Source organism: Orussus abietinus, unplaced genomic scaffold (genome assembly GCF_000612105.2).
Source record: "Orussus abietinus isolate OABI.00-Male unplaced genomic scaffold, Oabi_2.0 scaffold665, whole genome shotgun sequence".
Lineage (NCBI taxonomy): Eukaryota > Metazoa > Arthropoda > Insecta > Hymenoptera > Orussidae > Orussus > Orussus abietinus.
In genome coordinates, this window is record NW_019395460.1 from 11,489 (window position 1) to 37,921 (window position 26,433).

Genomic DNA, 26,433 nt, shown 5'->3' on the forward strand with positions numbered 1-26,433 from the left:
ATTTCTCAAGACTAGCTCAGATGAGCCTCGATTCACGTGAGTCTTTCATTTTCCGTTCAAGTAAACCACGATTCAATCGCGATTTACCATGAAACGAGTTTTAAATAGCAAATTGAACGTGTACGCATACGTCGATTGGGTATTCCTTCACTTGTCATAACTATTTGACGTCTACGTGACAGATAAAATAAATAATAGTTTTTTCCGCGGATATAATATTTCGTGTGGAAAGCGAAATTGAAAGAATGGAAGAAGGGAAGAAAGACAAATATATAGTGAAGTTGAAAAAACATTGCTGAAGGAACTTGTATTAAAAAATAAAAATATTATTGAAAATAAACATACTGATAGTGTCAGCAATATGAAGAAAAACGAAGCGTGGGAAAAATTATCAGGCGAATATAACCAATGTTCTTCTATAAATCAAAAGGTATGAATACTTTTTAACTGAAAAATCCATAATCAATTCATTGCAAGAATTTCTTGCAAAGTCATTCTAGTGACTTAATTTTGGAAAGTCGATGTTACTTTCATGTTTGATACTTTTATTTTCTGTGCTTTAGGCTACAATAAAACAACTGCAAACATTATGGAAGAACTTAAAACATCGTGAGAGAAAAATTGGTAGCTGAGAAGCAGCATCGATACCGTACGGGAGGAGGACCAGGACAGCAAGTGTTTCAGTAGATCCACTCATAATGGAAGCTACAACGAGCCTGCTGGTTGAGGTGCCAAATGCAATCGACAGTGACACGGCAGAAATTGTCCAGAATATTGGTATTTAATTGAACTTATGTATATGTGATGTACATTGTGCTATTTGTAAAATAATACAAAATATTTTTATCTTTCACATTTATTCTGTCCATTATTACTAGATAACGATTTTGCTATTCTAAATAGCATTGATTATCCCGAACCAATTCTATCTCTATCAGCCTCACTAGGTAATATTTGGAATTGTGGTCAGTCGTTTTCTTATTATTCATTTCTAACTGGTTTCATTTGCCGTTATAGATGAAAATACAAAGAGACCTGCAGAATCTGTGGAGAATCCACCAAAACGGGCATGCCAAGAGGTTGGACATAAGTCTAATAATGAAGAAACCTTTTTTAATCCTATGCAGTTTGTACCCGTTCAAAATGTTTCCGTCCGTGAGCAATCCACCTCAAGAGGAAGGCGTTTCGTTAATTCCTCTCGTTCACCATCTCCATCTGATCCAAAATTAAATGCGATTCAAAAGGAATCAAATGCCCGTTTAAAAAGATTAATGCAACTTAATATGCAAGAAGTCGAATTACACGCATTATTTATACAAGCCGAACGTTATAGAGTTGATGAACGTCGGCATGCAGAGAACGAGGAAATAAAAACAGAAATAAAGAAATGTAAAAAAAGAAAAGCTGAGTTAGAATTATGAATAGTAGAATTGCAATACTTAAAATTACAAAATGATGTTAATTTAACTAAAGATGTATAAGAATAAATTGATATAAAAAATTACAACAATGTTGTTCGAGAAAATAATCTTCAATATTTTATAAAACTAATTCTGCGTTATGACAATTGTGTCTCAATTCATAATATATTTATTGTGTGATTTAACTGAGCGTTCAATCGCGAAAATATTAATTAATCAATGCTTGTCGAGCGGCAATGCCTTCAAGTAGTTGTTCAGGGGTAGGGTTATCGGGCTCCTATTCTTGTGGAATTTCAAATTCATCGTCTTCCGGCATTACATCATTAACTTCTATACCGATATTGTGTAGTACTGCACAAGCCACAATGATGTAGCTTACAGTTTGAAAGCTGTTGCTTAGGCTTCTTCTCAGGCAAGGAAACCTTCTTTTCCAAATTTCGAAAGTTCTTTCGATAACACTTCGAGCTTTTCGATGTGCTCTATTATATCATTATTCTGCCCTAATATGCGGATTTAATACCGTAGTGAAATCAAATCTTGATGACGGATATGCAGAATCCGCCAACAAAGATCCGTCAATCACCCTGTCCAAAAATTTTACATAAGCTCTTGATGCACGAAAAGATGTAGAGTCGTGAGTACTTCCGGCATGCCGAGCCGTAATGTTTAAAAATTTCAAATTGGGTCCGACTATGGCCTGAAACAACGTACAAATGGATGTCAATTTTCCTGTCGTTAGTGAGAGTATGATTTCTTTTAATTCGCATAATATTCTAACGTACTTGAACGTTTATAGAAAAACATGTCTTTCTGTTTCGATAAATTTCTGGTCGTGGTCTTCCAGGTGTACTGACTATACGGATATGTGTTCCGTCGATTGCTCCAACGATTCCACGGATGCCATCTACATTGCCTGTCGTCCCGAATCTTTGAAAGGCAATTTTATTTCTTACAGCAGCTTCTGCTGTTCTTGGAAATTTGATACAGTTGTTGTGTTGCATCGCAAGTAATCGGGACACTCGTTGTACCATCCTGCTCGTTGTTGACTGGGATATTCTCAAAAGATCACTACATACTAGCTATGGACAAATAGATTAGAAATTGAGTAACTACTCACAATTTTTGTCTACTGATGCCCCCCTTTTTACCATTATGCAAATTACATAACATTATCAACTTGCCTGAAAACTCCCAGTAGCGTAAAAACGTAAACAACATAGTAGCTGAAGTTCAGGTGAAATCGGAAGACCCCTTACAGAATTTTTAATTAATTTTTCCCTAACCAAAGATAATAATATATTCCTGATTGTATTCTTCCCAAATCGAACCGCTTTATAAATTCTAAGTCACTCCAAACCTCAAACGGACTTTGCATATCGCGTACGTATCTTTTTGGTATTCTAGCAAACCGGAAAACGTAATCTATGAAATCTTCATAGCCTTCGTAGTAATCGTCAATGTCTCGGAATGCATCCATTATTCAGGTTATATCCAGCTTGAGCCACCTTCAAAGGTGATTTGACAATTGCGCGATTTGAAATGAGGTTCAATCTCCGATCGATATATAAGCGACGTTTATGAATAAAGAGAATTGTGATCCAGGCTTGAGAATCAATTATGAATACGTAAATCACGATCATGTCTCAAGCTTCGCTTGACCAAACCATGTTCAGCGAAGATGTGTTTAAATCTAGCTCACAATTCAGTATAAATAAGCATGGCGGTTTGAGAAAGGCTCAAAACTTAGTTGAAAAGCTGAGCTACGACTATGAATACGGGCCTAAGACCCGCAAGAGAGCAAGGGAAAACACCGCTTCAAACGGGACGGGACAGTAGCCCCGAAAGGAAAAAGACCCTTCCAGAGCCAACGCCAGAGCCAGACGTTAATCTGATTATTAGGAAAACGACATCGGCAACCTCACAGCAGGTGGTGGAAGGCCCTAGACTGGAGTTTTGCAAGTAGTAATAAAAGCTCGATGCCTTTGCGGCCCCTAGGGGTAATAGAGACTGCCACGTTTAGGACTCCCGAGCCTTCTGTGGCGAAGGGAAACCATTTATGCTTGAGGTCCGAAACCTAGTTGCATAAGTCTGTCCTTCCCTGGAGAGAAGAATAGAGCATCAAAAGGGTTATCATACTCGGGCACGTGGGCTCCAGGGCGGATAAGGAGGAACAAGTGCATGTACAATTGCCTTACCGCACCAAACCTCTATACTCATACTACCAATAAGGTTGAGTCTCCATGAGCTTGGTCACTGTTCGGATGGGTTACCTCCTTGCATAAAGTTCCGGAAAACACATGTCTCTGATTAATTTGGAACTTTTTACACCTACGTATCTTGACTCACTGATTACGAATATGATAGTGAAAATTGACGCAATGCCAACTTCATGATAAAAATAATTGTTAATATGCTTTGCACATTTTTATATTATTTCCATTAGCATAGGTTTAACAGAAAAAAGTTTTCGATTAAAGTTGTAGCCCTAAAAAAATACATCTTTTATGTTGTATGCATTTTTTTTCCACAGTCATCACTTTTCGATAAAAATGGGATACATTTCTCAACTACAAAAGTATGATTAATTGTAGAAGAGCAAGCGGTAAATGTGGTAGAACAGGGTTGGGGGTAAAAGGGTCAAGTTACGTTACATTATATAACTTGGGGATCGGGGGACTGAAGCCTCCAATGCACACATGAAACGATCGGGATTGTTAAGGTAAGGGAAGTTTCAGGAATGTATCTCATTTTTCACGATGAATAATGGTTTAAAAAAAAACAATGTATAGAACATAAAAGATGTATTTTTTTCAAGAACTACAATTTTCATTTTCATTGGTTTTCCTCATAAATCAATATTAATCAAAATAATGTAAGAAAAGTGAATAATTATTAAAAACTGATTCCACTTTGAAAGCGACATTATCGTCAATTTTCACTATTATATTCGTAATTAGCCCATCAAAATACGTAGGTATACGAAGATTCAAATTATTAGAAGCCATGCGCTTTTCGGAACTACATCCCCGTTTCTCTTCCCTTTTGCATACGCGTGTGACGTTTGGCAGAAAATTCAGGCTACAAAATATACTGTAATCTAATCCCATATTATTTCATATTGAAAAAATGTCAGTTCCTTCCGCAGTATAAAATTTGATCTCTAATTACGTTTCTTTCTTTTACTTTCTTTATATCACTTTGTGTTACTTTCAAAATTTCATTTTGTCATTTTGCAATAATTTTAAGACCTTCCTTTTATTTCATTTTAGATCACAGTACTGATTTCATTATTTTTCTGTTTTCGCGTTATTTATAAAATCACTACCCAAAGTGACTATTACGCACTTCAATGATCCATTTGAATTGCCACTAACCCTATCCCTTTTATTCAAAAGTTGAAAAATTTCAAAAGTCTAAAGCAGTTTCACTTTTATCGTCTGGGGGTTCCACGGTAAAATCTGTTTCTTAATTATTCGGTCAATCAGACATCACAATGAAAAGGTTCCCGATTACTCGGTCAAAGAGTTATCCGAGTAAAAAATTGTTCCATTACGCGGATAAGCATTCACCAAGATAAAAAAGATTTTGATTACACGATAAGTGAATGATCAAAGTGAACAATTGTTTGATTACATCATTACTCATAAATAATCAGAATTGGACATTTTTTGATTACTCAATTAATTAGTCATCGAAATTCCCCATTTTTTTTTATTACTCGCTTAATAGGTAATCAAAACCAAACATTTTTTTAATACGTAATTAATCAGTAGTCAATTTTCCAAACCGCAACGGTTATTCGGTCCCTTCATGCACATACATTTTCGCGAATTAGTCCATTCTAATAACGTTTCCCTTGTTAGAATAACCTAGCCAATAACGGGAAGTGTGCCAATTATTCGGAGACCAGTTTGACTTGTCATGAAAAATAATTAACTTGTTGCTCGCACATTGCGACATTTTTTTCTCTCGAGGAATAAAATGAGGTTCTTGGTTACGATTCCAATGGAAATTGATTCAAGTTGTCAAGTAATTGAAATATTTACATTGCTCACTGCTGCTTATTCGAATAATGAAATAATTTCTCCCCCCGATTACCGATTACTCGAATAATCTAAAAAAAATTAAGCTTCGGTATACTGCTTAATCGAGTAATTAAAAAATGTCTCCTGATTAACGTTTAAGCGAATAATTTAAAAATTGTTCAATTTGATCATCGATTTCTCAAGTCATTACAGATCATAGTAAGAAATATGACTAAAAACATCGTTGTTACGAGGCTACCCGATTTTCCTCTAAATAGAGAGGCACGCATTCTACTAAGTATGAGTCAGTTACCGAAAGATAAATATCGAATCCAAAGCAACGACAGTATCGTCAGATTAAACCGAAAAAAATAACAACGAGTGGAACAATCATCGAGGAATTGTTTTGGCTTATTCGCACGCACTCCGCATCGAACTGCACTTTGGACCAAAACACGGACCTACTCTTCCGCCAACCTAGTGACTATCTCAGCACTTCCGATCAAACTTCTAACAATAAAATCCAGAAACAAAGGAACCGGACCCTGTCCTTACGGGCATCTCAAGGATAAGATCTCGTATAAAAGCAGTGCCGAAAAGCAGTCGCCGCCAGTATTATAGTAGCAGCAGTCTCAGGAACGAGGATGGAGCTCTCTGAAGAGCTGACCGTACCGTAGTAACAGTTGTGCGTTTCGGTACTCCGACATCCACGAGCCAACAGTGAGGAGAACGACGGCGCTGCGAATTCCGGACCAGTGGGAGAATCTTAGGAAGCTCCAACCCTAGGGCACGCCCCGGTTTGAAGGCGTTCACGTGCAGTTCATCGCAACCGGCAGGACGTAGGAGAGACGTCACCGGAAGTAAAAGCCTCTGTGAAGCCAAGGTACAGGTCCTCTTTGGAGAGTTTCACTCTTCCATTCTTGCACTCTTTTACTCTTTTATCACTCTATTTCGAACCCTATTCCAAATTATTAACTCACAATAGAATTCGGTATCTACCTCCCGTTAACAGCCATCAAATTCTAACGATTCAAGTATGAATCGCAACTCATTAGCCGCCCTTGCTGAGTAAGGCAAAGCGCACCTTGCAAGCAAAGAATTTCGCGTCAGCATTCCGCAATAGATACGTATCTCGATTACACTTCCGCGAGGTGCAAGCGCGCGGCCTACAACGTCCTTGTCTCGACTCGCGACGATCTGCTTAGCGCAGCACATATTTGTACACCTTACCCCCATGGACATTGTACCCCTTATATTATAAATAGAACTGCTTCATTCAATGCAACACAACGACTTGGTTTTCACGAAACCTTAAAACCCTCCTGTGTCCTCATTGCAACTTTCCAATACCCTTTGAGGACCAAAAAACCTATCGATCCCACCAAAGAAGTTGACCTAGCCACTCGGGTTATCCTCTCCATATCTCTCAAATAATAAACTGGTTACGTGTGCGTACGAGTTAATATCTCTACGAACAGTATACCGCTCCGAGGAATCTACAAAATTCCCCCGGCCTCGCTAGCCACTCGGCCGCCACGTAACATCGTTAATGGCGATCCCTGATTTAAAACAAAGGCGTAAACAAGTGACGAACGCTTTGAATATGCGCGCGTGTATGTATTAGCGCGTAGACCCGTATGTTTACGTGAATATACGGAACCGATTGAAATTTTATTGTATGCCATGTTATTAAATAATGATCAGCAGATCAGTGTCGTCAAACGGAGTCAGTCGGTCCAAACTGCATTTAATTTTGAAATTCGCGCACATTATTCTATAGTCTTGAAGTTAGCTACATCATTCAAATTTGACAGGACTTGCTGCAGGCAAACTTCCAATGTAATAACACGACAAAAAAGCTTAATGTGTTGTTACGTGGCGGCCGAACGGACGGGAGGCCGGGGAAATTCGGATAGGGATTACCTTGAATTCTCGCGTAACGAATCTATTATTTTTGTGAGGAGATGCCCCGAGCGACTAGATCGTGTAACGAGGCTACCCAATTTTCCTCAAAATAGAGAGGCGCGCATTACATTAAGTATGAGTCAGTTACTGAAAGATAAATATCGAATCCAAAGCAACGATAATATCATCTGATTAAACCGGTAAAATAAAAATGAGTGGAGCAATCATCAAAGAATGTTTTGGCTTATTGACACGCCTTCCGCACCGAACTGCACTCTGGACGAAAACACGAGGTCGACTCATCCGTCAACATAGTGACTTCCTGAGCACGTCCGATCAAGCCCCTAACACCAAAATCCAAAAACAAGGAAATTGGACTTTGTCCTCACTGGCATCTCAAGCATAAGACCTCGTATAAAAACGGCATCGAAAAAGAGCACGTCGCTAGTCTGGAGGGCTAGTCTGAGGCGATCCGTCAGTCCACACTCCGTGTGGCTGGGGTTCTCTGAAAAGCTGACCGTATTGTAGTAACAGTTGTGCGTTTCGGTACCCCGACATCTACGAGCCAACAGTGAGAAGAACGACGGCGCTGCGAATTCCGGACCAGTGGGAGAATCTTAGGAAGCTCCAAACCTAGGGCACGCCCCGTTTTGAAGATGTTCACGTGCAGTTCATCGCAACCGGCAGGACGTAGGAGAGACGTCACCGGAAGTACGACTCTGCGAAGCCAAGGTACAGGGCCTTTTCAAAGAGCTTCACTCTTTCACTCTTTCATCATTCTGTTTCAAACCCTATTCCAAATTACTAAGCCGTAACAAAATTCGGTATTCACATTCCGGTAACGACTACCAAATTCTAACTCCTCGCAGTATAAATCGCAACTCATTAGTTGCCCTTGCTGAGTAAGGCAAAGGCACCTTGCAAGCAAAGAATGTCGCGTTAGCATTCCGCAATAGATACGCGGACATATATCGTTACACACCCTCGAGCCGCTAACGCGCGGCCCCCAACGTCCTTGTCGCGTCTCGCGACGATCCGGTTAGCACAGTATATTTTTGCACACCTTACCCCCATGGACATTGTACCCCTTGCATCATAAATAGAACTGTTTTCATTCAATATAAAACGACGACTTGATTCTCACGAAACCTTAAAACCCTCCTGTGTCCACATTGCAACTTTCCAACCACCCTTTGAGGACCAAAAACCTGTCGATCCCACTAGAGGTTGACCTAGCCGCTCGAGTTATCCACTCCATATTTCTTAAATCGTAAACTGGTTACGCGTGCGTACAAGTTAATTCCTCTACAAACAGTATACCGCTCGTAGGAATCTGCAAAATTCCCCCGGCTTCGGTAACCACTCGGTCACCACGTAACAATCAACTCTGGTGGGACCTGTGGGAAATGAAGACCGGAGGAGGGCTTCAGTGAACGACAATGCCATCAAAATGTGATATGACTAATGTATTTATTTGTCAGTAACAGTTCGTTGTAATCAACTGTGAGGGGCAGTCGGGATGCCTTGACCTGGTTTTCTCTGGGCTTACTCTACTTCCGCGTCGCGGCGGTTCGGGTGTTGTGGTAGCGCGCTTTAGCAGCGGTAGGTCTTTGAACGCCCGGAGTGCTGACGCGGGGATTCTTCGCCGTTTGAATGGTGGACTATGCATGACTCTCATCTATCTCCCAATGCTGAGATTTCGAGCTCAGCTGTTCGAAGGAAGTGCACGAAGTCTTATTCTATTCGGTTAACCGAAGCTAGGCATGGAAATCGTGATAATGGTTAGTATTCGATTTGATCAGAGATGGGGGTTACAAAGTAAGATTAGAATGAAATGAAAATGAGTCGAGTTTGCGAAGGATCCTCTACCTGGCTTAATCAGCGGCCAAATCCGGTGACACTCTCCTTTGATCGATCCAGCCGAATGACTGCGCGTGAACACCTTCGTCCCGTAGCGTGCCCTAGGGTTGGAGAGCTCCTAGAAGTTTCCCGTCTAACGGAAGTCGCAGTGCAGCCATTAGTTTCTGACTCGGTGCGCTTGGATTACCGGAGTACCGGATGGCACCACCGCGGCTCACAGGATAGGTGATCTTCCACACGGAGTACGGCGGTCTCGGTCTCTGACTCGCTAGGAACGGAGTACCGAAGTCCAGAAGCTCCACTCGAAATCACCGACTAACGTCGACGTTGACTAACTTGTGGTCAGCGGCTAAAAGTTAAAAGGCCCCGCTAATTTTACAGTTGTCGGTTTTATTGACAGGGTGTTCCAATTGGTGGAAGGTTCTAGGGCTCAGGTAAAGGTGGCGTTTCTAGGGCGTACTGATGCGCTGTATAGTCATCAGATTGTTTGCTTCGGGTCGGTCGATGACTTTTGGAATCGTCTTGGCCGATGAACTTGTCGTGTCGGGTAGTCTGGTTGCTCATCCTTTCGCAAGTGTTTCCTAAACGCGTGCCCGTACTCGGATTTCCATGGCTAGCTTCCGGTGATCGGACTATGGTTCTCCCTAGGTTCGAGGGTACGAGTGGTGCCTACGTAACAGCGTTGATGTAATCAAATTTGAAAATTAACGAGAAATTCTGCGGTTTTTACATTGCTTCACAAACTTGTTTTTTCTATTAAGGTTTTCAGCGTTATTCGTTTAAATTGTGTACTTCATTCTTTTAACTATATTATACAATAATGTATTAAAGGTTAAGTTCCGAAAAATTAAACCGTCAATTTTCTATCAATTTATTTCTCTTTCAGTGTATTAGTTGAGGTGAATCCGGACATCTTGGTGCAAATCGCTAAAAAATAGAAATTGTTTCTTAATGGCATTCAAGAATATTTATAAGTTATCGCCTCGCTTCTAAACTTGAAACCAATTTCTTACAAAATAAAAACGTTACTAGCTTAAACATCACAAAATCGCAATGGCTCAAGAATTCCACTACCATTCGCAAAACTCCAGTCTCGGGCTTTCCATCGCCTGCTGTGAGCGTCTCTATATCGTTTTCCCAATAATCGGATTAGCGCCTGGCGCCGGCAAGGATAGGTCCCTTCCCAATCAGGGCTACGGTCAGGGCCTGCTCACTCCTACCGAATCTCGCGAATTTGCTCTCTCTCTCTCTCCCCCCCCCCCCCCATAAATTTGGAGCAAGTCATAGGAGACGCAGCTGACAGTTCAGTACAAATGCGCATGCGCGAAAAAGCGTTGCTATGACGGCGCTTGAATGACACTTTTTGAATGAAATAGCTCATGTCAACGCGCAAGTAAAACTTGCGAAAGCAGCTGTCAAACAGTTCTTGACATAGTACACGGTTTTAGAAGTGATCTTGCGCAAGAACTTGTATTTTCCGGCAAGCGTTTCTAATTCGGAAGTCAGCTCGTGTATGTACACGCCTGCTTACAGAAGTTAAAGTTACGCAAGTCAACTTGAAATCAAACTGAAATTTCTTGCTGCATTTTGCGGACAAATTCGTATGTATTATAAAATGTTTATTAAATAAATAATTATTTTCCTTAATGTGTTTCATTTATGTAAAAAATAATTAAAGATTTTAAGCTAAGAGTTGTTCCATAAATTTGTTGTGGCTTTCGGAAATGACTCGCATCCATTGTCGCTAGGAAACCGACGCTTCGCAAACGTGGGCTCTTTGACGTCTAACTCTGCGATTCGTGGAACCAGCCTCCCGTAATTAAACATGGGCTCCTTTTTTTACTGCAATTCAGATTGAGTAACGGAACAACTTCCCCGATCCTCAGGCGCGCCAGTAGGGATACACCGCCCGACTCGATATTTTACAGACTTCTCTGTCCAACCGTCTAACTTCGCTAGTCGGAGAGGGGGTGGCTTCTGGCCACGAAGGACGCTGGAAAGGACCTAACTACTTGAAACATAGAGAACGCGGTGTACCCAAACCAAACGTAACTTTAATAACAGCAGATAAAACCCAAGTTACAAAGGCGAGACCTTACTCGCACGCGCGACGTCCCTCGCTCGCAATACTCCTCCACGTGACCGCGCGAATACGCTAGTGTGCAGACCCCCTAACGGCTTGAACGGACTCCGCAACAAGCTACTCTCCGCCCTCACCTATCCCTTTCGGTCGCGTAGCCTCCCTCAAGCGTCTGGTCTCGGTCGTTTCTATGCGGAGAACCGTCTCGGAGTGGACTCCGCCGTCTCCCCGCAGGTCTTCGGTGCACCAATGTACTCCAGCCACGTACTACACCCAGCACTCTACCGAACTCCCGACCGCGGCCCAACACTTGATGTGAGACCGACATAGGCCTAGCACAACGGGTTATCGAACGAATGCTCAACGCGTTGTCTAAACATGAGTGCGGGCTCGACGCAGATTGAGGGGTTGGATCGCGACGATGCCTCGCCGAGGTCACCGTGCCTGCTTCCTTCCAGGTCATGGAGTCTTCCGGAAATCTAGTGAAGGGACCTCGGATTCGCTTTCGAGGCGGTAGGTCCTCGCGAGGTGTCCTTACCGATCGCGGGCCCTGTTCCAGCTGCTCTACGGGCCCCGGTGCCAGGGCAGGACTCCCATCCACCCTGATCCTACGATGCCACCGGTGTTCCGGGTCTTCCTCCTCACGTCTACGTGTCCTGACCTTGTGAACGCGCTACAGTCGGCCCGGTCGACTCCGCCACGTCCTTAAAGGTCCGGGAGGGTCCGCATTTCCCAACATCGCGGCCTGACACAAGAGCTCTCATTAGTACGGCGCTCCCTCCTCGTGGAGACACCTGCCTTGAGCCCTTTTTAAACCGCCAAGTCCTGCGGCCTCTCTCTCTGTACCTCGGAGACCCTCGGCCCGAAAGGGGCATCGCTTTGAAACATGGAGGAGGCCACACGATCCGCCACGTTACAACTCATGTGCATATACACTACATTAATATGCATATATGTTAAGTATAATTTGGCTATATACGTATTTTCTCTAGAAGTATTTAATGTTAAATGAAAATAGATTGAAAACCTATTCAAAATAGGAAATCCAAATTATGTTTTTTGTTCTTATTTCAAATACAAAATAGAAAATGGTATTTTACATTTTAGATACCTTTTTCGAATGAATTCAATTGAAATAGTTACTCAGATTTGCGTTTATGAAAGACCAGCATGAAAAAAGACTTAATATATTTACGTGTGCTCATTTACATGTTCATTTAATTATTTACATGTGTTCATTTATTCGAGGTATACAGAGAAAGGTGTAGAACGTAAATATATAAGAGACATGAAATCATGATTCAGTTTCCATGTCCGAAAGTGGATGCGATAAAAACGTCCCTATAGCATTTAACCGTATAAATATTAGTACACCATTTTTATTTAACTTAAGATAATATTCATACTTTGTTTTAATGGATGGATGGATGGATGGATAATTTAAGAAATTCTGTAACTAATCATTTAACGATATCTACGTTAAGCAGGTCAAGGACATTTAAGAATAATGTTTCATTAATTTTTATTAAGTTTGTTTGTTAATAAACATTAATTTTCTTTGGGAAATGCATACTGCCGCGTTGGCGATTCAAATTCCGCGCTGCTTCCGCCGCTAGTACACTGCGTGTCCGGGGGGAGGAGCAGCAAGTCCGCAGGGAAACCATTCATACTCGCCAGTGTATACATTATCGTGCCGCATCTCCTTCAGATAGTTTTTGGATATGCTGCAAGCTCCCGAATCGGCGTATAAAGATGGATCATGGCACACACACCACTTGCGTGAGATATGATCAACGGAATAAATTATAAAGTTTTTTCTATAGTTATTATGTTGTTTATTTCGTTATATTTAGTCCCAAAGTTATTTTTGGAGATTCTCTAACCGAAAACGAAGGTTTGACATTCATACTTATTCGAAGAATGAACCCAGTTTCTTCTAGTTATAGTGTTGTTTATTTCGTTCTATTTCGTTACAAAGTTATTTAGCTTTACAGTTTAACCACTTGCGCTACGATTTAACTTTCGGTTGCCGTGCCGCGCTCTACAATATAACATGCGGTATAACATCCGTACAACATACTCTATCGATTCTGAAATATTTCCAAGATATCGATAACGCTACGCGATGTTGTGCACTCTGGAACTGTAGCTCGAATAATGAACGATCCAAGTGTTAGCCGACGCGTCGGACACATCGATTTTGTTTCTGCGACAAATGCCTATTGACGCGGTATACATGTCGCTGGCAGTTTTGGAACAAAAGCATCTCGACGTGCGTGGCACGTCTTTGTAGCGCAAGTGGTTAATATAGCTTCGGTAAGTTTCAAAGCTTTGAATTTACCTATACGAAAAAATAGTGTAATAAGAAATCTCAAGCCATGGAACACGCTTATTCAAAACGTAACCTCAACATGACAAAAGACAAACGGCCGCCCAGCTTAACAAAGGACACAAAGGGGACAAAAAAGCGTACAATTACAATAAACGATGAGGAAAATACTACACACAAAAAGTGCCTACCCACACTAATCGCGTTGAAAAAAACGCATCTCCAACCCAAAAACAGACCCCAGACAACCAAGAAAATTTTATAAAAAGACAACTAAAAAATAGATATAAAGATGAACATAATGAACCGTACCAAGTAAATACAGATAGACTGAGTACAATGTACAGTCTTTTCGTTGAAAAGACTGAAAAAAGTGCCCTTCTATTAGGTAAGTTATGCTCAAATAAAATCCCAAATATTTTGAGATCTGCATACAGCCTGAAGAAGCCTGTGACGCAATTGCTTTTCGTCTTCTTTATAGACCCGAAGGACGCCAATGCATACGTAGAGTATGCAAACCGTAATCCCATTTTCCCTAACAAGGAATATGCAACGTATATCCCAAATTTTAAAATATTTAAAGTCATGGTGCTACATGGGATAGAAGACAAGGAAATTACTCCACAAGAAATATAGGAGAACCTTAGACCACCACCTTGAGATTTCGATGGGTAGAGGGCTCCAGTTAAAGTTGAACAAATGTTCAGAACCATAAAAAATGCAAATCGCGTTTATTTCTTGTTTTTCACCCTTGTCGGTGATTGATCGGCTACCCGGTCTCGATCCTCTTGCAGGTCTTTACGAGATAACCACGGTCTGGTCTTGGTCTCCCAGGCTCGTCAAGGCTATCAGCCCGGGATGGACACGCCGTCGGGCATTACTGGCGCCACAGCGTAATGCCCGTCTCACTTGAGACACCCTCCAACCGCGAATCGCGCACCCCGATCGGTCCACCCCGCGACGACCCCCCCAAGCCAAGGGAAGTTCCAAACCGACCCGTCACGGCCCAGCCGCCGGACCCGAACACGAACACGCGACCCCAAAAAAATGAAATTTGTACTTTTCATTGAGGAGTTTTCCTCAGTCAATACCGCTTTTCGCTGTTTATTTCTATGTTTGAATAAATAAGAAGCCGAACCTGGCGATAGTGCAATGCCAGGTCGACCGCGGCCGAAGCGGGGCAAGCCCCTAACCTCCAGCCATAGCTCAAAAATCAGTTCAATTTTCCGACCCCTACATGAGGGGTGTATCAGAAATTAAGCTGATAAGAACAGATACTACACATTTGATCTTAGCTCAATGAGCCGAGAAGCGATACTGACCCCCGCTCCCTGCGTGCCCTTAATGTCTAGCGAGTGACGGGTAGCTTGCGGGAGCGCTGCGACGCCTAGCGGCGAAACCCAACATTCACTGCGCCACGCCGGCCCTCGTGCGCTCCAGACCGGTTCCCCCCTGACGGAGCGATCACCTGGCCGGCAATGCTATATGTAAGCAAAAACCACGTGTCCATACGCCAGATATGACAGTTATTAATTTAACGGCCAAAATGGATAAGAATTGTTACTAAAAATCGACAAACAAGCGGAGGTGATTTTTAAGAATTATCAACAAAATTTTATGCTCGTCCCCGAGTGGAGCTTACTCGTATTACAATTACGCTTCTGTCCTGTACTTATTAAACGACTACACCTTTAACTTATTTTTTACAAAAATTTATTTATAGTAATTCTATCTCGTACTTTTCACGAGCTAGTCAATGCCGAGTTTTAATCCTTGAAGAACCATCCTTGGACCCTTCGCGTCGGTCTCGAGGAGCTCATCCCGGAACCACGACGGGGAAAGGGAAGGGAAGAAGACCCCACCGAATGTCATTGTACTTGACTGGCCAAGGCCAACTGCGAGCTCCTCGAGGACCAACTTCGCGCGGTCTTCGGGGATCCATTACCCGGTTAATGGACACTGGTTACACGGTGTTCCGGCAAGTTGGTATGCGCCACGAACTTCCAGGTCGCGCCTGAGTTACCGCAACGTTAAACATTACTGGCGCCACAGCGTGATGCCCGTCTCACTTATGAGACACCTCCAACCGCGAATCGCGCACCCCGATCGGTCCACCCCGCGTCGATCCCGCCCAGCCAAGGGGAGTTCCGAACCGACCCGTCACGGCCCAGCCGCCGGACCCGGACACGGACACGCGACCCCATGGAGCACAGCCCCAAATGAGGTGCGCCACACGCCCGGGTCACCCGCAGCGCCGATCTCGAGGCACCAAGGCCCCATGACAGCCCCCCCGAGCGGGCTCCGGAAGCCGACCGGGGAAGAAACCCGGGAGAGCCACGGCCCAGTCGCACCAACCGCTGCGGACCGCCGAAGTCGTCTTCTTCCCGAACCCTCGGTGCCCACGCAGCGGTCCCAACGGGCCCGCCCCGCATGATTACCTGAGCTTCCATCTTTTCTTGGTGTCTCCTCAGCGGCCCTCCTAGGATGGCCGCCTCTTCTTTCTTTGTCGACAGCACGCACTTCACACTTTCTTCACATTTTATCGTTCCGCGCTGCCCGAACGATCACTTACTACATCCTCTCTCCTTGTCTCTCAATCGACCTAAGTCGATCAGTCATCTCCGTTCATCGCCACACATCCCCTCCTGCCGGAAATCCCGGCCTACCCCTCAGACAAGCGAATGCTCTACCTGAGGTGCGGGTTCTCGCGGAATCTCCGGGTCTAGTGGCCCTCCAAGGGACCCAGCAATTATCGGATAATGTCCATCGCATCGTCAACAAAAATTATCCATTCATTTTCAGAGTTCCCGGGAACGCTCTCGAGCACTCGCAGGAATATTTGGAATGAATATTTGGCGAAGTGTTCGAGGATTCGCCAAATTTCTGTAATGCGTAGTGAGGCTCCGGTCGTCAGACCGGAGTATCATCGACCTCTCGGATGCCGCACGTACGCCTTACCGCTCGTCGCCCCGGCTTTAAGAGCGAAGCCGTCGAGGAAACCACGATGAGCATATCTAGGACTGGCAATACCGATTGCGATGCCACAGCCAGACCATCGGGCTGACCCGGAGGGTCGTGTTGGTCCCCCTACACTCCCTGGGGGCCTTGCCTGGGGGGGGGGGGGGGGGGGTAGACAGGCCGTGGGGGCTCGGGTATGGCCACTCGCAGGAGCCCCAAGACTACCCGGTCAGGAGCCGGACCAGGAGGTGAGAGCTCTCGAGAAGACCTTGGCTGCCACCGACAAGGGGGGAGGAAATGCCGTGCCCCGGGAAGGAACAATAACTTCCGGGCAAGGAGCCCGACTCCATCCTCACCGGAGTACCCGGGGCTTGTCCGATGATCTGCTCTGGATGAGCCAGAGTCTCCCAGAGTGGAAAATTTCGGCCGCCGCGAACATCTCGGCGCGCCGGGGCCCGACGGGCCACCGCTCGCTACGGCCGCGCCACCGCAACCCTCGGCCTCAGGAAGTGAGCTAACGCACGCCGAGCCCGCCAAAATCAAGATATCAAGGAGCATCTCGACCAATTAACGACGCCGATTAGGATTCGGACCGGCCAGCCGAATCCCTACTTATGACAGCGCACGGAGGGCTCCGATCTTCTCTGCCTGCGAGAACTAGATCTACGCTTCAAGAAGTTTTCTTTAACTTGTGATTATCTGAGCCTTTGCGGAAATTGTCTATTGTCGCCGAGGACCTAAGGACTTCCCGGTTCAGCAAGGGACTCAGCCGAGGGGCCGGCGAGCGGCGACGAATTATCTAAGTCGAAGTAAGTATCACGTGCCCGGTCGAGAACTCCCAACGTCGGGAGATAAGTTAGAGTCGCCAAGAAATGTCGTGAAGCCGTGGGGCCCGGATAGTGTCGCACCGGTGAGTGGAAACGTACCGCGGAGTCGGTACGTTTCCTTCATAAGTCTCACGCGGGCGATCTTCCGATTTGCCCTGGTGGGGTCTACGGCAGACGGAAATCGGGCTTTGGGTTAGCCTCTCGGGAAGCCGCGGGATTTTTCGAGCGGACACAAGGGCGACTTTTTTTTTTTTGCGTCGTGTCCCATAATTTTCTATGTCCGGTAGTTTTCCGTCACGTCATTTTGAATAGGAGCGCGTAACTCGGAAATTTCTAGTATCTGACCGCGAAACTTTAGCGTTCTTTGTCTGGCGGAGATTTGTGAACGGTTTTGGTCTCCGTCGAGACGGTGTTTTTCGAGTGTAATAAATTTATCTTTTCTCGCGTAGGTTTGTGAACGGTTTGGGCCTCCGGCGAGAAAAGTTGACTTTTGAGATTGATCGTCTCTCGCGAAAATTTGGGAACGGTTTTGGTTTTCGGCACGAGGATTTTTCTAGTGTGCGAATTTATAGTCTTTTTGTCGCGGCCAGAATTCGAGTCATAGGATTGTCTATTGTCTTTCCCTCGGGGTCGGAGGCGGAGAAGCCGCGTGGTGACCGCGGGGCCGCCTGCGTCCGCAACCCATTTTTTCTCCCGGAAAACTCGTTTCTCTTCCGGTTGTAACCGTAATTTTTGCATTTAATTTTGAGATTAACTTTGCGACTCATCCTTCGAGTAATTTTTGTGATTAAAGTTATGTAATTTAAAGTTCGAGAAGTGTCGAGATTAGGTCGCGTAATTAATTGAGAGTAGCATTTTCAGGCGTAACGTTAATTCCAGCAGTCCATGTAAGCGAGCGCATATTATTGTCTTGATGAATTAAATTTCAGCCTTAGCGATCCTTTCTTTTTGAATTTAAGTCAAATTTATTTTCGAGTTTCCCGATTCGGACTTTTCTCGCTCTTTGTCTTTCCCGGCGCCAAGTAGCCGTGGATTTCTTTTTTTATATTTGCCAGATCGAGTTTATTGCGAACTGCCTCGCTTTCGAATTGTTACAGTTCTGATCGGATTTCCTTTGGGGTGGCCTTCTGTCGAACCCGGTCGTCTCTTGTGTAATTATCTATTGGCAGCGGGCTAAATTTTCGGTAACTGATTTTTCTAATCCTTTTATTCGAATAAGTCTGTTAAATTTTCTTGATTTCTATTTTTGATTTTCTGGGCTGGATTCTCCCATATTTCCCCGATTTGAGTTTCTCCTCAATCCCGTAGTCTAGTCTTACTCCGCCCTCTCCGAATCTGGCGCAAGCGCTCTGTGCTAGCCGACCGCACCGCGACTATCGTCGAGGCAGAGATCATTCGGGCCTAGTATTATGAGTTTTCTTTGAGAGTTTCCGCTTCCGGGGGTAGGTTCCGGGCGCTACGGGCCCGGAACCTACTCCCTCGTTCATTTGTCGTGTTCGTCACAGTTAGAGTTCGAAAATTCTCGGTAACATTAAATTGGAGAAGGTAACTGTGAAACATACCGTAAGTTACCGGGTACATTGAGAATTTAAGAGAACGTTAATTTTGTTATTTATACTTTAGGCTTCTTTGTTTAAATAACTTTTTTTTTCAATCAACTTCAAAGTTCAAGCTAAAGAGTATTAATTACTATTAGAAAATATTTATTATAGGGTCGTATTTACCTCCAGCTAAAAATATTCACGTCTTCGGGGATCCATTACCCGGTTAATGGACACTGGTTACACGGTGTTCCGGCAAGTTGGTATGCGCCACGAACTTCCAGGTCGCGCCTGAGTTACCGCANTTATAAATATTTATTTTCTTTGGGAAATACATTTTGCCCCTTGGGCGATTCAAATTCCGCGCTGCTCCCGCTGCTAGTACGCTGCACGGCCGGCGGGTGCAGCAAGTCCGCCAGTATATTTAGGTTATACGGATTTATACGGATTTCTCTGCTGTCCCCCCACCACTTTCCACGAATTTTCTGAAATAAAATCTAGCAACACTGATGGGGATTCAGTGGAAAATTAGGTCACTGGGAAATATGGTATGGGGTCGTATGTATTTGTACAAGGCGATTACTTCACGAATTCCTTATTTGGTTGTTCTACGAACATTGTTTTAGTCTGAATTATCAAAAAGATATATAGCTTTATTCTATTGAGCACGTACGGGCGAGTCTAGGGATATTTATCAGAGCAGCTGTTACCAAAAGATGTCCGCAGCTGCACCTGCCATATTTCAACGTGCTGGCGATTAAAGAGAAATCGTAAACGGGTCTTTAACTGGCGCAATTTCCCGGAATTAAGTATACTGGAAGGAACAGTTCACTGCAATGAGATCAGTTACTTCAACTTCAGATCCTAATTTTCAGAACATTGGTGGTGATATGGCCGAGAGACTTGGTCTTGGACCAGAGGTTCGACAACTCAAGCTCGGACCAACCTTCACCAGCAACAGGTCTACTGCATTTCATACATTAAAATGTAAGTTAAATATATTCTATTGAAATTAGAATCTTCAATTATGACTTTTCCTTGCGTTACTTGCTGGTGTCAACTTTAGTTATTTGCCCCTTCTTACACTGTCTCTTGTACCTATTTTAATTTCTGTGCGAACAATTTTACCAACTATTAACTGTGATTTATTGTATTTTATAATAGTCTAGTCCTTGTAATACATGTTATTAACCTTTATAAATTATAGCTTTAATGTATTTATATGTGGAACCTTGTTACTTTGACGAGTATTAATTTATTTCAGATGACTTTAAACCAGCTAGCGTGGATGTCTCTAAAATGGCTAGAGTCGATGTTGGAACTAACAATACAATGACTGTAACCGTTCCACATCTTGATGGGGCTGGTATTCCACATACTGTATTCAAAGGTTCACAGCGACCATATCATAAAGAATGTGTTTTGATCATTGACAGAGTCACTGGAGAAATAACATTAGAAAAGTTATCATCAAATATACAAGTAAAAAAGACCAGGTAAAAAAATGTTTAAAATATTTTCATAATATTAAGTGAATCAATTTATTTAAAAGAAACAGAACATTTGCTTTCATTTAAAAAAATTATTTAATCTTTTAATCAGAACTGCCAATTACCATTACACTGCTGATAAAAAATATAGAGCACTATACAATTCTATCTATTACTAGTGCTATACTTCTATCTTATTACCTTATCTTACTCTACTATCCTAAAATCTGTCACATAACAGAAAAGTTGTTAGATACTTGACATTTTTTACTGGTGGTGTTATCCTTATACACATTAAAAAAATACATTTGTTACAGAGCAGAAACAAAGACACAGTCTTTCTTGACTGTGCCCTCGTCTAATAACGGAAATCGACCAATTACACCAGTTGAATTTAGAAGAAGCCCAACTCATGGTAGAGCGACCGGAAGGACGAAGGTCGCCAGTGGAAAAAAGAGGGAACCTTCGATCCAGTTGCACCCTAAGCAGCCACACAGTCCACATCAATTATCACCGTATCATGGGAAAAGTCCCCCCAATTTGCCAAATAGCAGGTGCATTAATTTAAGAGCATTATTACTTTAAGTTTCCTTCATGCAGCAGATTTTGTTGTACAAATAATAGCATTCAGATGGTAGTTAATGAAATAATTTTTCAAATTTATTAAAGTTATATTTTTCCAGTGTATCGGCACCAACATCTACAGTTCCATCAACTTTGGCCAGTCTTCCTATAATAGGTATCGAGAATGAGGACTATGCTCCCACTTCGTCTCTTCCGTCTTCTTCTCCACATTGCTTGACATCTGGGATTTCTTCACCTGGTACTACAGTTAAACCAGTTGCTACCATGGATAGTGATGAATGTGCTCTAAGCGATTCAAGTTCCAGTACCTCCAGTTCCGATAGTTCTGACAGTGATTCCGAAGCAGATAGGATTCGAGTACCCATGCCCATCAATGGTAATTATTTCATTTTGTCATCTTAAACTAAATTGTTAAACGATTTTGATAGTTTTCAACCAGTACACCGATGTTCTTAACTAATATAATTCTCCAATATCACAGGAGATGTCAATGATACGTCTTCACCGTCATTATCAATGCCAGACAATCTCCTCAATGATGATCTGCAGCTATCAGAGTCAGAATCTGACAGTGATTGAGGATAGGATTATTAAGGCATTCCTTAAAGTTGAACTCATGGCAGACAAAGTAGACAATTTAAATGAATTTGGTCTTGGGAAAATGTTTAGGGGAAGCTCAACATCAGTTTTCTTTTTTTTAAGTATGCATCTTATTTTGATTCAAGAGCCTTCATAATTTGATTTCTCTTCAAAGTGGGATAGGTGGTCTTGAAATTAATTTATTCTGTAATATACATTATGAGCTGTAAGCTATTTAATAATATAAGTTAATTGTTACATATTGTAATTAGAGTTGTCACAATGGAGGAATGCATTCAACTCTAAAAAATAGACTTCACTGGAGGAGTTTCTTTAATTGCATGTGTTTACAATGCGTTTTGAACCTTTTGCATTGGATTACACTCTTTAGTTTTCCAATCGTGAGTTTTCAAATACAATTTCCTTAATAGGAGGTCAGAGATATCGTGAGAAACTACATAAGGATCGAACAAATCAATTTAATCATTTTTTATCATATAAGGTAACAGGGCTTTTATAATAATCCTTATTTCTTTAAACTCATACTGTCTGTACTCGTGTGAGCTCCTCTCTTGAGCGAATAAATATGATCTTACCAGGTTTCTTTTCTGCATTAGTACTTCATTGTGCTTATCTTTCCCTGGACAGTGAACCATGTATTCCAGTAAAATCCTTTTTTTACAGTGCAATTAACTTTAGAAAGAATATCAGTCATTACTTACGTATTATGATAAGCATAAGCGTCAATTATATATAAATCTAATGTTTTAGATTTAAGGAACTGATTCTATTAGTAAATAATCTCTTACAATATAGGGACAGTTTTCAACATATGCTTTCATCTTGATAACTTTTTATCTTTTAAATTGAGTACTAATGGGATAAATTCATTATTTCTCTCTGTAATCCAATATTAATCTAGCCAGTTGACCTCTATGACCTAGGTGAAGGCTTCTCTGCTTCTCACAGGCTTCAAAAACAATATCGCTGTAGGTGGCAGCACAATTAAGTTTTTTATGTCGAATCTTTAGTAATGGTTCGATAGCACGGAACGAATGTAGATCACTATATTTAACAAATAGTTCAAAAATAGACCCCACAACATTACGCTCAGATAACTTTAACAGCAGGGAGATGTCCTTGTCAGTGTGTACAAATGGTAATTCTGCTTCTACTGTTTTACGCACTGAAATGACAAAAATAAATCAATAATTTTATGTCGTAAATATTACTTTTATTTACTTACTTGAGATGTAGTCTTTGACGTAGAATGATATACTATTAAAATTGTGTTCATCATATCTGCCATGATTACGATTAATATCCATATCTATATGATTTGTTTCATCTGCATATGCAACGTCTGGATGAAACTCAAAAAATGGAATCGGACTATATATCTGCCATTGGTTTATGGTATTCATACGAACCTGAATGAAAAAACAATTCTTAAAGAGACTGTTTTAATAGATTGAATAATAGAAAAGGACAACACAGAGCACTTACCCTGTTCAAGTAATCATTCCTCAATTCAATTGATGTTTCGACAAACAGAATGAGGCTCTCAGGAGAGAACTTCTTTGTACTAAGGTCAGCTATGGCGATTTTAAGCATTGGGTCCAATTCTATCGTACTTGCAACAACTGGTAGTCGAATTGAAAGCCAGGTCACTTTCAGTTGGTCCTGTTTATACTTATCAGATAACGATAATGCGAATTGTTTCACATCATGATAAATGTCTTTCATTCCTTTTGATGGTGTATTTGGATCGTAGAGAAGAACCTATATCATGATATTAATGAATTTCTTTGAAATAAAATGTTCTATCTTCATAATGTACTTTATCGGTGCATAATGTTCAAGTCAAAAGTTCGTTCCCAAGTTTAATAAAAATAAATATTTACCACTAAGAGGAATGTCTTGTCCTTCTTCTCCATGCAAGCTTCTGCGTAATGCATCATAAAATTTAAGGAATCTTCCTTTTTTGACGAGTCCACGATCAAGATCATATTGATTCGAGTATTCTCAGTGACATAAGGCACAGGTAAAATTTCAACTTTACCCAATGGTTTACAAACTTCTATCCTCTTCAATAATTCTTTACCCGTGTTAAGCTCAATAAAGCTTAAATCAAGGATATAATCCATCCCTCGAGAAGCATCAAATTTGTAATAACCATTAATTAATTTTTTAAAACCCAGGGCTCCATTATATTTTCTTGAAATTCGTTTTACAGCTGTATTCAAAATATGATTGATATCTGTTTTTGCACTGCCTTGCAGGTTACGAAAGTTTTCAAAATCGGTCTCAAGAAACGTATGAGTCTCATTAAAATAGATCCACTGAAGCGTATCATAACGACCTAACGCTCTATTGCCCAACTGATTACCGATGGGCCAAGATATGTTTTGGTATTCTTCTGGAGCCAAGTATGATGTTTCCAGAATCTCCTTGCGTAGCTTTGAAATTTCCTTTTGTACATTTTTCAAGGCCAACTATAATTAATACATATTTACGATTAGTTAATTTAACAATTAAATAAATTTTAATTCTGATACACTGTAAAAAGATTCTATCTAAATGAAAGTAACATTGAATATCGAAAACACTTACCATGGCAAAATATGCATTCATTTTGTACATTGTAAGATGATCATAAATTGGATAAACCGAAACAGAATTATCAAAACTATTTGACCAAATCAGCTCCGCAAGACTGTTCTCAAAATCAAAAGTTGATGCAAGTTTTGTTGACCGGAATGTCTGACCTTGTAATTCACTCATACAGGGAACTGGCACGGAATGAAGAATACATCTACCAAAATTAATATCATCCGAGTCTGAGTATATATTTTTAACGCACCAATCCAGATTTGACTTTATTTCTCGTACGACCAAGTTACTGAGTAGTATGCCTGCATCTAGAAGAAAAAAGAAAAGTGTTTAATCTGGTATAAACATTAAATATGTACATAAAAATGATTGCAGAAGATTTTTATCGTGATTAATATTACCTAGTGAACATAGTGCTTCGATCTCACTAGAGACGCCCATGTGAACATCTTGACTAACACTTATCTTGCTTACGATATCTTTTAATTTTCTTGCATTAATGTAAGTTGAATCTTTCACAAGATAATAATAATCATAGTCTTCTAAATAGTTGTCGTTGATATATTTAATAACATGAAATGGTTTTAAAACAGTTCTTGTGTCAGTAAAGCCCACAATACCAGGAATTGATACATTGGGTTTCATACCCTCTGGAATTGTAATAAAATAGCGCACCTTGTCTACTATGTGGGCAATTGTTTTATTGAGAGCTATGGCTCGACTGTGCAGGTAATCGAGACTCGTTATTATACCAACGAAAAGCTTATCACGCATACCAAGCTCTGTTGAATAATACCTAGGTCTAACGAATACTTTTGCAGCTTTCTGAGCATGTTGTGGTTTTGTCTCGACATTTAATCTAGGTTCATATTCATCGATAAAACTGAAGAGGTGCGTAGTCTGAACTGGAAGTGTTCTTTCCTTTTCATTTTCAGCCCTATGTGGACTTAAGAACAAACTCAAACTCAAACCCAAACATATGCCAATTATTAAATATTTATTAGTACGGCAATATGAAAGAAATACTCTGAACAGCAGACTCATTTTAAACAGCATTGAAGTATTTAAAAATTACCAATGTCAATCAATCATCAATGACATTTCTAAACAATTCTGGGATTTATTGGTGAACACTGCAGAGCATGGAAAGAGGAAGTAAATATAGGGAATACTGTTTTGTGAACAATTCATGTTTTGAACTGTTAGTTGCTAAAATTCATGCTTCAATCCCGCAATGGAAATCACCATTTAAAGAGTTGTCATAACATTCTCAAAAGTATTTTAAGAGAAATTTCTACAGCGTGTACTAAACATTTTATATTTAGATGGAGGCTGTGTAAATCAAATTGAACACCTTTTCCAAGTGTTCATTCCGTAATGTACGCTGCAGGTAGTAAAACCAATACAATCCAGATAACATGAGCGAAATACATATATCAACCTCACTATTAAATTCAGGCAGTAACCATGTCTTAATCAAGGAGGATTGAGGAGGATTAGATACAGCGGAAGAGCGTTGACAACGCATAAAGTAGAGAACTCGGTAGATGACATGTTAACTGTGACGCCGGTCCTGGTCCCTCTGGAGGCGTATTCTGTAACTCGTAACAACAGCTATCGTTATCGTTAGACTACCGAAGCGACACCGTAACGACAAATCCTATTCTGTAACTTTCTTGAAGCAACAACCGTCGTTAATATAGCGACAGATGTCGTGATGAGTGTCGGTAGTTTATCGAGCCCTACAAGACTCCTCGTTAAGGTGAAGTGAAACACGTCGAGGAACTTGATCGACGTCGATAAAGAAGATTTTTGTAAATGCCTCCGTTGCCGACGTTCGTTTTTATATTGACAGCTGTGTCGAATTATATTGGGTATTGTACCAAATGGCATACTCCACCTGTCGTTTTCGTACAATAATTATAAAGAAATCGAAGTAAAACGCCAGAAATCATCTGGATTCATGCTTTCTGGGGCCAGCTCTGTTTTCCATGAAGTCAATCAAGGCAGTCAACTGCCGAGAATTCGCTCTGCCTTGGCGGCATCTCTTCATCCTACGAAGTTGAGTACACTGGACTCCATCGATGGTTTCCTCCTGTTTGCACTGCCCTGTCCGGTCGTGCAGCGTCCTAGCGGCGGTAGCAGCGCGGAATTTGAATCGCCTGAGGGGCAGAATGGATTTCCTAAAGAAAATAAATATTTGTAAACAAAAACAATTAA

The 26,433-nt window shown here is 41.6% G+C and overlaps 2 protein-coding genes and 1 non-coding gene across 3 annotated transcripts; 1 reads left to right on the plus strand and 2 right to left on the minus strand.

The window, feature by feature from the left end:
• Nucleotides 1-14,743: 14,743 nt before the first annotated feature.
• LOC111674264 lies at nucleotides 14,744-14,936 on the minus strand. The gene has a single exon (XR_002762322.1). It is a non-coding gene; the product is annotated as a U2 spliceosomal RNA (small nuclear RNA).
• A 4,509-nt stretch (nucleotides 14,937-19,445) lies between these two features.
• Nucleotides 19,446-22,203, plus strand: LOC105698466 (ell-associated factor Eaf). The gene is made up of 5 exons (XM_012422756.2): nucleotides 19,446-19,933; nucleotides 20,211-20,442; nucleotides 20,754-20,990; nucleotides 21,120-21,397; nucleotides 21,503-22,203. Exons 1-5 carry the CDS (start codon nucleotides 19,783-19,785, stop codon nucleotides 21,598-21,600), a joined length of 996 nt encoding a protein of 331 aa, XP_012278179.1. The 5' UTR covers nucleotides 19,446-19,782; the 3' UTR covers nucleotides 21,601-22,203.
• Nucleotides 22,204-22,356: 153 nt separating this feature from the next.
• Nucleotides 22,357-25,742, minus strand: LOC105698458 (chondroitin sulfate glucuronyltransferase). Its single transcript, XM_012422743.1, has 6 exons — nucleotides 24,615-25,742; nucleotides 24,214-24,521; nucleotides 23,505-24,095; nucleotides 23,107-23,382; nucleotides 22,847-23,030; nucleotides 22,357-22,786 (listed from the first exon to the last, which is right to left on the minus strand). The coding sequence occupies exons 1-6, from the start codon at nucleotides 25,267-25,269 to the stop codon at nucleotides 22,491-22,493; spliced, it is 2,310 nt and encodes a 769-aa protein (XP_012278166.1). The 5' UTR covers nucleotides 25,270-25,742; the 3' UTR covers nucleotides 22,357-22,490.
• Between the last annotated feature and the right edge of the window lie 691 nt (nucleotides 25,743-26,433).